Below are 13078 nucleotides of genomic sequence, written 5' to 3'. Positions count from 1 at the left end.
AGAGGCAAGATTGTATTGTGTTGGGTTGGACATGTGTAGAGGAGAGATGCTGGGTATATTGGGAGAAGGATGCTAAGGATGGAGCTGCCAGGAAAGAGGAAAAGAGAAAGACCCAAGAGGAGGTTTATGAATGTGGTGAGAGAGGACATGCAGGTGGTGGGTGTAACGGAGCAAGAGGACAGGATATGGAAAAGATGATCTGCTGTGCTGACCCCTAGCAGGAGCAGCCAAAAGAAAAAGAAGGACAAGCTGTACCTAATAAATATGGCTATGTCCAAGAAAAGCTCCAGAAACAAATATTTGATGAAAGAAAAAAAAATGAAGCAGAGATGGAACGTCACATTTAAAAAAACAAAGCAAAATGTAAATCATCAATATGATACAAAAGGCTCCAAGACTGCAAAAATGTTTCATGTCAAAATACTGTTTAGGATTAAAAAAAGCACTGCAATAAACAACCTTCTTTAGTAACTTACAGATAAAAATTAGACAAATGTAATTTAAGTATTACTATGTAAGCATAATTTTCTTCACTGTACAAAGTGAAGAGTTAGAAATATACAAGTAAAAATTGCACATTAAGTATGCAGCTGAATGAACAAAACAAGATATTTCTCTTCATGTTTCATTGTGCAATTTTAATAGCAGCCTCAGCATAAAATACTAAAAAATAATTTTTCCTCAGTGTTAATCAGCCTTTACCAAAAATGCTAAGAACTGCTGATGATTCTTTGCTTATTTGTTTATGTCCCGGAAATAGAAAATAATTAATACTCAGAAAGCTAAATCCTATAAGAAAAAGTAATCTATCCCAGGTAGTGATGAGTGAAAAAATTCATAGCAAAACTCTGTTTCACTTCACAAAAAAATTGCATTTTGTTTCCAGAGAAATTCATGCCATTGACATACCAGAAGAAAGGCATTTAGTTGCTGTCTTGGAAGTGTTTTCCTGCATTAAATCAACGTGTCTGCCTATCAATTAGTATTTAAATAAAGATCTTTAGTTTAAAAAAAAAAAATATATATATATATATATATCCTTAACTTAGTCTTGTATGTCCAGACAGGGTTCTCAAAAAAGAATACAAGTCTAGGGACAACCCATTAAAAAGTTGGGAGTGAATAATTGTTCCCACCAAGTTTCAAGCAGAATTCACTCATGGTTGTCTCCAGATGTATATGTAATATGTCTGGCTCAGCGAGACTATCCTTCACTAGGATAAGTCAGTGTCTAGTTTTCAGTATAGAAAAGTGTTTTGGCTGTAGCAACTTTCCGTATATTGAGTTTTCCTTTGAGTAAAACATAGTTATGTGCAGCATGACAGTGTGTTTTACTGTGTTTTCATATAGAATATATTCAGTATGTCACAGTTTTGAAAAACATACCACTTTGATATCAACAAGAGGCACAAACAAAATTGATTTTACCGGTGTGGTACAAGATATATACTTTAAACAGCAGCAGCAAAGAACACAGGTAAACATGGAAGTGTGAATGAGGCTTCACAGAGCGCAAAAAAAACACTTTAAAATCCCAAAAAGCTTTTTAGCAATTTTCATGATTGCAAATTCATCTGTGAAATGAATCATAGTGTCAGCTTTGTGAATCGAAACTTGCCTGTTTCACTCATTACTATTCATAGTTAACTATGGGGAAAAGATCAATGCCAGTAAGAACCTTACCTCGATATTCATACAGATGACTACCTGTGATTGGCCTCCTCCACACAAGGAAGTTTCTTCGATTCATAACAATCTCCCACGGTTGCTCCACAGGTAGGCTAGAGTTGCACTCTCCACACTTAGGTTGGTCAGGCATTTCCAGAACTTGCTGGCCAGTCTTCATAAGCTTGTTCAACCGCTCAATGTTTTTCATGTCTCTCATACATCTGTTTAAAAAAAAAAAAAAAAAAAAAAAAAAATCAAAACAAAGTGTTACAGCTTATACAACAAAAGGTTAGGAGGTAATTTCACAATCAAAAAGGACTTAAGCAACAACAATTTACCTATAGACATTAAAAGTATTGTCTAACATTTTACAATAAGCACATACAAGCAAAGTGGAAACTCCATACATATAGCAATCAAGCTAAGAGTTAACTCAGGTCCTGTGGAGGAGTTAGGCACCAGGACTAAATGAACTGGCACCTTCTTCCAGGTAGATTATCAGCTCTCAATCAAGTGCCTGCTTCAGTAATTATACAGAACAAACAAACAGTAGAAAAATGGCCTCCAACCAATTCTGGAAAGCAGTAAAGCTGTCAATCTGTTGTGTACTCATGAACCAATAAAAGCAACTAAAAAAAAATTAAAATACCCAAACTGCTATTGTTCATTAAAATAATTCATTGTGCCTTGTTTGTAGGCTTATGATGCATTTATTCATAGATATGGATGAACTAACTGAAATCAAAAGCAAGCTAAAGTAAGAATACAATCCCAAGGTGACAAATATGAAAAGTTATGCAGCTTACCTTATTTATATTTTCGAGCAGCCCCAGAATTTCATGACTGTGAACTGGGTTAAACAGGTTTGAAAATGGATGGGTAAAATACAGTAAGAACAAGGCTGCTCACTAGTTTTCCATCTGCTAACTAAGACCTCAGTAACTAAAGTCACCTTTGAGTTAAATGCTGAAGTGACTTTTGTGATGCGAGGCAGTTTTATAGTATAAACAAAAAACTACAGTAGTCTGTACAATTTGTATGGCTTTACACATCGGTGTTTCAGTCTCTTAGTAACTAGTACGTCCTTCTATCAGCTAAAAATATTTAAACCGGCTAATAGAATACTGTGAGGTCAAGCAGGCACTAGATATTAAACAGCCTTTGAACAAGCAAGCACCTTCCAGTACAGCAACAGGTATGCATTGTGAAAGCATCATTAAACTAACCTTCAGTCTTATCTCAGAAATTCATGCCAAAATAGCAAGCATACAGGAATGCATATGAGTAACATGCTTCTGTCATGCCTGATATTTTCCTGTAAACCAGTCCTATGATCCATTTAGAAAATTAAGATGTTAGAAAATGTATGTATGTGGTAACATTCAAGTACATGTGGAGTCTTGGTTAACTGATTTGAAAGTTGAAACCGTATATAAACAGTTATATTTTTGTTTATTAATTTTTTGTAACAGAAAGTCATATTCAAATACAAAGGTGAAAACAGAATGCAATTACATGCATTAGTAGACTACATTAAAAATATAGTAAGTTTTAACAGTAATTTTACAATATCGTGTAGTTAAAAATGGAGCCCAAATAGGCTTGTGGTGGCTCAACAGCTTTCACAGATAGCAGACTGCAATTCAAGTGATGCAGAAATGGCATTGATTGATATCCTATTGTTAGAGGTTGGTGATGAAGGGTCTGTGACTAACTGTAGTTTATTTTGTTGTTTTTAAATACATTTTTGAAAGATGTGCCCAAAGAACAGTTAAAATATGTTAAAGTGTCAAGGTAAAATTGATGGCTGCTGCAGTCCACTATGGAGAGCAGGTCTGGAGTTTTGCCCATAAGTTACAGTATCAGAGAAATATTGAATCTTTATAATATGCAGATTTGTGGATGTTTTTAATGTAACAATGTAAATAATGTGTACATAACTGTTCACGTCATGCAGAAGGAGGAATGAGCTTGTGTAGCAGAGGTTCATGCACACCAAGCCTGGTGTTTGACTACCTCGTCTCGTGGATCCTTTTTGCCATCAGAAGCAGCTGTTGGATGAGTAAAAGGAAAATATACAAAATATATAAGTTGTAGTGAATTCTCTCAAAGTAAATTTCAAACACTAAATAATCTGTAATTGACCAGAATGTTTCTCTGTTTTAGGATAGACAAGTTTGAAAAATGTGACAAAGCTTTTCAATGGGAGATTTTGAAATGTAAAAAAAACTTAAAGAATAACTGTGCCAAATTTCAACAAAACTAGTGCACTGGGACCTAAATTGTATTATGCCTACTGGCACAAATATTGATCCTAGTACTGTGTGTGTTGAACACTACATGGAAACACACCTAAAAAGGTAAAAGGCATGCTGGTTTTTTTTTTGGTTTTTTTTTTTTACAAACAAAAATGTATGCACACAGTTTTGTGTGTGTATAGATATCCTTCATATACCATTGTCTGCTATGAAAATAAAAGGTGAAGTGGGTGATATTTTCTCTTGTGTATATTACTCCACTAACAGATACTTTATAAACATACAAACCAATTATTTTTAACTGACAGAAATATATAATCACAGTTGGAATCCCTAAGAAAATTTTTCTGACTAATACATATGCAACACTTTATATGTAACGAAGAAATAAAGCTAGTAGACACCACACATGATGACTATGTACAAGGACTTCTTTTAAAGATTCCAAATAATGCAAGCTAGGCCCCTCAACACAGAAAAAAAGAATCTTCCAGAGTGCTTGTGCACTGCTTATCAGATTAGGAAAGAATTACTTTACCTCTTATCTGATTAGTTAGTGGAAGCATCTGCTAATGGACTAGGACAAAGGCGCTGTAAACTCCCATTTTAAAATAGTCTCACCAGCCAATTAACTTGTTTAATGTCTTTTCTGAATAAAATTTAAGTCACTGCACTGCATGATATAAACAGTACTACTACCACAAATGAATACTACTAAATTAATCATGCATTTATGTAAAGACCTTGGCACAAGCAGCAAGGTTTCCCTTGATAAATTAAGCTGAAAGAAGGGACAGTCAAACAGTGATGCAAATCCTAATTCCCAAGATGCTTTAACTAAAGGATCAGGATTTTTTATTTTGCTGCAATTTCACCATACACAGTTATCATTCACAGTCTTCCCCAAAAATAAACCAAAAAATAAAACAAATATGTTTCTACAGTTTGGCTGGTCCTAAATAGGGCTTATGGTGTTTACCTAGGCTACTGTTAACAGGCTGAACCAAAGGCACCTGATTTCGGGGTTATTCTTACTGACTGATCTCTGTATTTGAAAATTGAGAGTTCTGTTCATGTTCATTGAGTTGAATCCATTAAAAGTGTATTTAAAACATATTGAACTGTGTGTTGTTACTACATCTTGTCATTTTCATAAAGGTCTGAAGATTTTATTTTCTGTAAAATTTGAGTTACACCGTTGTTTTTGTTTTTCGCCTCCACTACCACTTTTCCTTTTGCAATTTAGTATACATGTGTGCACTTAGTAAGTTTAGGTTGATAAGTCATTTTGTGCAAGTTCCTCAACAACCTGTGTAGAGATTAGCCAGTATATGGGATTTTTCAGATAAGGAAAACAAAGGTTTTGAAGAAATGTACTGTAGCTATTTAAGGCAAGAAGAACAAGTTCTGAGGTAAGGTAGTTATACTCACTAATCGTAGTGGCAGAAAGTTGATTAGTACATGCAAACAGAAATATCACTGTACTGTGTACACATGATGACAACAACCCTCTAAACCTATATTTAGTCAACATATCTGGCCATTGTACCTCTTGTGAATGGAGAGTTTATTATTTTGATTTCAATGAGCTTCCACACTCACTACAGAAGTTCATAGCCAAATTCAGTGTGGATAAAATGAAAGCCAGCATTTACAAATAACAGATTAAAGCTTTCATCCTGAAAACTTACCCACTAAAAATAAAGCAGTGGATACTACCCTAGGCACAGAGTTAAAAACATTAGAATCTTCTTTAAGTATAAAGATGGTGGATATTGTGGTGCAGTCCTTAAATGAAGCTCTTGAATTACCTATTGTACCTTTCATCACCAATGATCACAAGCTTTGGGTACCCAAAACAATATCATAGATAAATGGATGCAGGCTTCTGAATTGCAGTATGAATTCTAAATGATGGACCACTTGGGAAGTGATCAAACTAGAGTCATTGCTGTTTCAGATAAGAAGCAGCACCTCTAGTGCTTTGAGAATCTGATGAGTAAACAATCTGCTTGCCTTTCAAAGGCGTATCTAGCACGCCCCACTGTGAGGTGACTTGGAACATACAGTTCCAAGGAGGGTCACAGGTGCAGTTCTCCAATCATAGCATTTTTTTATATATATTTAACTTGCACTGAAAGGATCTGAAGGAGATTGAAGACTGCAAAGTGGTGGCAGGGGAAAGTGTAGTTAAGCAGCATAGGATGGTGGTCTGTAGGATGATGTTGGAGATCAAGAAGAGGAAGAGAGCGAGGGCAGAGCCAAGGACCAAATGGTGGAAGTTGAAAAAGGAAGACTGCAAGGCTGAGTTTAGGGAGGAGGTGAGACAGGCACTGAGTGGCAGTAAAGAGTTACCAGACAGTTGGGAAACTACAGCAGATGTAGTAAGGGTGACAGCAAGAAGGGTGCTTGGTGTGACATCCGGACAGAGGAAGGAGGAAAAGGATACCTGGTGGTGGAATGGGGAAGTACAGGAGAGTATACAGAGGAAGAGAATGGTGAAGATGAAGTGGGATAGTCAGAGAAATGCAGAAAGTAGACAAGAGTACAAGGAGATAAGGTGCAAGGTGAAGAGAGAGGTGGCGAAGGCTAAAGAAAAGGCGTATGATGAGTTGTGTGAGAGGTTGGACACTAAGGAGGGATAAAAGGATCTGTACCGATTGGCTAGACAGAGGGACCGAGCTGGGAAAGATGTGCAGAAGGTTAGGGTGATAAAGGATAAAGATGGAAATGTACTCACAAGCGAGGAAAGTGTGTTGAGCAGATGGAAAGAGTACTTTGAGAGGCTAATGAATGAAGAGAACGAGAGAGAGAAGAGGTTGGATGATGTGGAGATAGTGAATCAGGAAGTGCAACAGATTAGCAAGGAGGAAGTAAGGACAGTTATGAAGAGGATGAAGAATGGAAATGTCGTTGGTCCAGATGACATAACTATGGAAGCATGGAGGTGTTTAGGAGAGATGGCAGTGGAGTTTTTAACCAGATTGTTTATTGGAATCTTGGAAAGTGAGAGGATGCCTGAGGAGTGGAGAAGAAGTGTACTGGTGCCAATATTCAAGAATAAGGGGGATGTGCAGGACTGCAGTAATTACAGGGGAATAAAATTGATGAGCCACAGCATGAAGTTATGGGAAAGAGTAGTGGAAGCTAGGTTAAGAAGTGAGGTGATCATTAGTGAGCAGCAGTATGGTTTCATGCCAAAAAAGAGCACCACAGATGCAATGTTTGCTCTGAGGATGTTGATGGAGAAGTTTATAGGTGGCCAGAAGGAGGTGCATTGTGTCTTTGTGGACCTGGAGAAAGCATATGACAGGGTGCCTCGAGAGGAGCTGTGGTATTGTATGAGGAAGTCGGGAGTGGCAGAGAAGTATGTAAGAGTTGTACAGGATATTACAAGGGAAGTGTGACAGTGGTGAGGTCTGTGGTAGGAGCGACAGATGCATTCAACGTGGAGGTGGGATTACATCAGGGATTGGCTCTGAGCAGAGCCCTTTCTTATTTGCAATGGTGATAAACAGGTTGACAGACGAGATTAGACAGGAGTCCCCGTGGACTATGATGTTTGCTGATGACATTGTGATCTGTAGCGATAGTAGGCAGCAGGTTGAGGAGACCCTGGAGAGGTGGAGATATGCTCTGGAGAGGAGAGGAATGAAGGTCAGTAGGAACAAGACAGAATACATGTGTGTAAATAAGAGGGAGGTCAGTGGAATTGTGAGGATGCAGGGAGCAGAGTTGGCGAAGGTGGAGGTGTTTAAATACTTGGGATCAATAGTACAGAGTAATGGGGATTGTGGAAGAGAGGTGAAAAAGAGTGCAGGCAGGGTGGAATGTGTGGAGAAGAGTGTCAGGAGTAATTTGTAACAGACGGGTATCAGCAAGAGTGAAAGGGAAGGTCTACAGGACGGTAGTGAGACCAGCTATGTTATATGGGTTGGAGATGGTGGCACTGACCAGAAAGCAGGAGACAGAGCTGGAGGTAGCAGAGTTAGATGCTAAGATTTGCACTGGGTGTGACGAGGATGGATAGCATTAGAAATGAGTACATTAGAGGGTCAGCTCAAGTTGGACGGTTGGGAGACAAAGTCAGAGAGGCAAGATTGCATTGGTTTGGGCATGTGCAGAGGAGAGATGCTGAGTAAATTGGGAGAAGGATGCTAAGGATAGAGCTGCTAGGGAAGAGGAAAAGAGGAAGGCCTAAGCGAAGGTTTATGGATGTGGTGAGAGAGGACATGCAGGTGATGGGTGTAACAGAGCAAGATGCAGAGGACAGAAAGATATGGAAGAAAATGATCCACTGTGGCAACCCCTAACAGGAGCAGCCGAAAGAAGAAGAACTTGCACTGAAACATCTTTTACATTCACAAGATGGAGTAGAGCGGTATGAGCATACTTCTATATACACCACCTTCAGAACTGTTTTCACTTACCAATGCCTCCTACTAGCAGAAACATCTGTTCATAAAAACAATATGCAGAACCTTTTTAAAGAGTATAAAAAAATGTATTGTTTTGTGGAGATCCCTGGTAGGGTTCTTTTTAAGTTAAGCCTTATCTTCAAGTTTGTATGTTGGTTCATGCTTGACTGCTCCTCAGAAAGTACCCCTGGACCTTCCCAGACTTGCCACCAATTTACTGATCACTGAAAATAATTTTCTATACTTTTCTTAATGAATGAGAGATTTTTTTTGTTGACTGTTTTAAGTTATTATAGAGACCTACCCTACTGATTTGAGCCCAGTAAGGACCCTGTCACTCTGTAAACATGACAAACTTAAACTGTTCAAGTTCAGACACAGGGTTATTATTAAAACTGTGCACCAACCCAATATGCTCCAAGTTGAAGAAATAAGCATGTACCTTTAAACACTCTCAAACTTAAAGCATGGAAAGTAAATTTAACAAGAAGGTTTAAACTTCTCAGTTGATTCAGAAGCATCCAAGTATTTAAAAAAATAAGCTAGAGAAAAGAAAGTTTAGTTTACCCAGTCTAACATGGTACCCCTGCAGTCTATAGCAAGACATATTCAAACATGATTCCTATCATGACTAAACACAAAAACCCTATTTATGAATACAGCTCCACATTTACAACATGAACATCAGTTAAGCAAAAATGTAGTTAAATGCAAATGCATAAAAGGTCAATATTTTAGTCATTACATATACGAATTAAAAACAATTATTAAACACACACCTTAAAGAGCTGTGTAAGTGCAAGTTTTTCTAAGGATACTCTTCGTTCAACAGCACATCCCTAAGACGTGTGTTAGGTTAGCTGGCTGCACAAATTTGGATGAATAAAGTAAGTGTTCATGCACATTTATGAGTGTGCTCTACAATTGACTGAAGTTTTGTCCCACACCAATTGACCCTCATTGGATAAACAGATAAAGAAAATAAATAGATGTATAGAGAGTAACTTCAGCACTATGAAGTCTAGGGAATGTACTGTATATAGCACTGACATAAAAAGAAAATTCACGAGCAGAATGTGATATCGACAAGCAGTAAACCAAAATGTCAAAAGGGTCTATTCAATGAAAACAAGCGCTACTCTGAAATATACAAGAAATGAGAGCTATCTAACATTAACACTATAACATATTCAATTTTGTCCTGACATTGAGGAAGCTCATTAGAATATGTAAATAGTGTACACTCCTCTAACACACAAAGATATGATACTGTAAATATATCATTTTCATTTAATAAGCAATGTACAGAAGCAATTAAAGAGACATGTAAAATGTTAGGTAATATCATTAAAAACTGTTGAATTTAAGTCAAGGGATGTTATGAGCAAACTTTATAAAGCACTACTAAGACTGGATCTGGGGTATTGTGTGCAGTTCTAGTCACCACATAACAGAGCTTGAAGTTGTGCAGAGGAGAGCAACAAAGTGTATCCCATTACTTAAGGATATGTCCTACTCTCACAGACTCAAGAGAATTATAACTATTTGTCTCAAGCAGAAGGGACTTCGTGGGAACTTTATCCAGGTTTTTAAAATCCTCAAAGGCACTGATAAAGCAGATACAAGGACAACAATGGAAATTAAGGGGAAGTGCATTTAAGACTGAAGCCAGGAAGCACACATTACACATAGAGTTGTGGGACTCTGAAAAAAAATACTGAAACATGTAGTTGAAGAATAAACCTTGACAACCTTTAAGAAGAATCTCGATGAGATACTGGGGCAGCTTAGCTATTAGCTAAACAAGAGGAGTAGATGGACTGAATGGTCTCCTCTCCTTTTACAGATTTATGTTTCTTAAATACTAAAAACAGAAATAAAATATTATCCATCCATCTACTTAGCTCACTATATTTTGAGCAGGATGGTAGGGAAGCTGGTGCTAAGGCAGGAACTATCCTTGGACAGGATCCATTAAAAATAAAATAAAATTTTACTCCTTATGATTATGTATCTAAAATAATAAAATATAAAATATGCAGTGTATTTAGGCATGCTTGATGAAAGTAAAAATATTAATTAAACCCGATATGTAGTATCATAGTAAAAAATAAAATAATTTTTTGCAGTTCAACACAACTCATCCCCCTCTTTGCATCTAGTAATTGCAAAAAGATAGACTTAACAGTATTTGAAACCTACGCAACTGGGATAACTAGTTCAATGGCTCTACAATTTTCTACATAATAAAACGCTTATTTTAATGCCCTACCTCTGCAGTTCTTCATCCTGGATTCTTTCTTCTTCCCACATAAAGACGCCAGCCAAAGCTGCCACAAGCTTGCAGGTCCTGGAATGCCTGTTCTGAAATTTTCTCCACAGACTACTCACTAGACTACGCCTTGAGCGCTCAGAGTACAAGCTGCTGTAGAGTTCGCAGATCTGGTAAGCACGTCGTACTCTTTGCCCAGTAACATAACTACACTGACTGGCTAGGATTGATACCATTCCCTTTCGTTTTTCGCTCCCAACTCCTAAGCCTTTCTTCAACCAAAAAAGAGCAGTCTCCATCTTTTTGCCCAACCACCCACCCTCTACCCTTATAGGAGGAAAGCCACTGGCCAAGCGGACCGAGCTGAAGCAAGAATACAGCCCTGGCATAGGTTTTCTCTGCAAACACTGCATCATCTTTTTAAATTTATTTGGCTTTCCAAATTATACAACACCTTTAAACAAGTATTCAACCAAATGGAAAAATTGCCAAAACCAGTTCACCCAAATCTGAATTTGGTGTTAGACAACCATCACGCACAGTACAACTAACCACTTGTAAATAATAAATGTTCACCCTTTAATATAACAAGGTTACGGGAAGAATCCTGCCGTTGTCTTCGGCATTCCTTGCAAATAAACGGTTAGTGGTATTTCTGTCAATGCGAAGAACAGTGATTAACAGACGCTAATGCTGTAAGGAGCTTAATAGCTCTTGATCGCACCCTGTCACATTACACTTCACACTATGCTTGCTTGCTCCCTTTGCCAGTCGTTCCCGCCACTCGTCAAGGTGCCAAGGACGAGCAATCATTAGCTCAATCTCTATCTCTCCACCGTTGGGCGAAAATGAGAGGAATACAAATGAAATTTTACGCTACTTATCTCCAATGGTGACAGCGTCACAACCGCAACGCACGACTAAAAACTTAATGCCCAGCATATGCACAACAAAACGATGAAATCAAAATGTGCAAGTACAGTGCCAAGCTTCACCTTTAAGCACAGTTGATCATTTCCCTAAAATATATCATGGTTAATATCACAGTCTTCTACTTCCTGTCACCTACTGCAAAAACCAAAAGTTTTAAAGAAGCGGTTCTTGCCACACCGTTTCCCTTAGTGCTATGCTAAACCAAAATTCTGACTTTCCTCCCCCTAAAACAGTCCCATACGTTGCCCTGACCCCCAAGTCTCCCTCACAACTTCCCTTTCTCTGGCTACAGGACCCACATGTCCCTTGCAGCTACAACCGACCCAAAGACACGCCCCACACCCTGTTTCGCGGCCAAGGAAAGGCTATAAGGTCCCGGATGTCCATCCCCTTTCACACCATATCGTCAGGTGATTGGTCAGTATGCTTCTATAGCCCGCCTCTCTCTGAGACACAAGTTCAGCTGAGGCTTATGGCGTCGCTTCGCTTTGAGTACGTCACGTGGCGTTAAAGTCTTATCTGTCAAGGAGAGTCTGTCTGGACGTTTGCCTGCAATAAGACTTCTACGTAGCTGTATTGTAGAAATGTTTGTATGTTTTCCGATTATCAGAATATCATGATTTATCCTCTTCTTCGTTACTTTACTTTTGATAAAAGCGGTCAATGTGCGTACCCACTGGCAAGTGCATGTTTATCTTGACTTAATAAGCACTGTAACATGCACCTACCTGCACGCCTTTTTTTTATCCTTTTGACAGGATGCAAAAACGCATTATTAAATATTACGAAACCATACTGTCAGAAGGGCAGTTGGAGTCAGAGTTGTCATTGTGATAATATACTAGACACGTTGGTTAACCATGCAGGTTACACTTCTATTTTGCCTGGATCTCTGAATCACAGTGTCAGCTGTGTCATTCCCACAGTTTGTTGTCAGTATATCCCTAAAACTTGTTTAATTGTAAGTTCTATTCTTCAAGTACTTACGAGGAGCTCCAGGAGCTAGCCTGCAAGTTGCCATCTGTGCCTGTCAATTAAGTCTACCTAAAGAACGGTGGTGGAATTCAAACGGCTGCCGTTTAAAGCTAGCCAAACCCGACAAGGGACATGTAAGTTACTGGTCAGAAACACTATAAAAACACGGCAGTGTTAATGGAAGCAGTTCAATAAAATTAAACGTTTCAACGGTATTAAGGCAAATGAGGATTTTTTGCCTTTTTTCAAGAATCTGTCTCCCACTGGGATTGCTACTAACCTCCACCATTTACCTAATAGTATCTCCATGTAACTCTTGAGAGTCTGTCTATTTGGGAAACCAGGCCACCACGTGCTTGGCTACCCACAACACTCAGTCCTGGGCCCAGATGTAGGTTATAGCATCTCTAATCCACGCAATGTCTGATAACACTTAGATCGTCCAGCTCTAGCATTTTTCCTGCTTTAGGAGAAGCTGTAAATGGCGCTCTGCCACCCCATTTGCATGGAGTGGCATCATCACTTGAACACCTGAATACAGTATAGAAAACTGT

General features: G+C 38.4%; 1 protein-coding gene across 1 annotated transcript in view; it reads right to left on the bottom strand.

The window, feature by feature from the left end:
• stard7 (StAR-related lipid transfer (START) domain containing 7) overlaps window positions 1-11883 on the bottom strand; it is a 37405-nt gene extending 25522 nt beyond the window's left edge. Inside the window, exons 1-2 of the mRNA XM_028804548.2 lie at window positions 10617-11883; window positions 1684-1889 (exon numbers count right to left, since the gene is read on the bottom strand). Of these exons, the coding sequence (XP_028660381.1) occupies window positions 1684-1889; window positions 10617-11032 (622 nt within the window). The 5' untranslated portion in view covers window positions 11033-11883. The remainder of the gene's footprint in view (window positions 1-1683; window positions 1890-10616) is intronic.
• Window positions 11884-13078: the final 1195 nt, after the last annotated feature.

The sequence above is a fragment of the Erpetoichthys calabaricus genome, chromosome 1 (genome assembly GCF_900747795.2).
Source record: "Erpetoichthys calabaricus chromosome 1, fErpCal1.3, whole genome shotgun sequence".
NCBI classification, from domain to species: domain Eukaryota; kingdom Metazoa; phylum Chordata; class Cladistia; order Polypteriformes; family Polypteridae; genus Erpetoichthys; species Erpetoichthys calabaricus.
The sequence above is the reverse complement of the archived record's forward strand: the minus strand, read 5'-3'. Positions and strand labels throughout refer to the sequence as shown.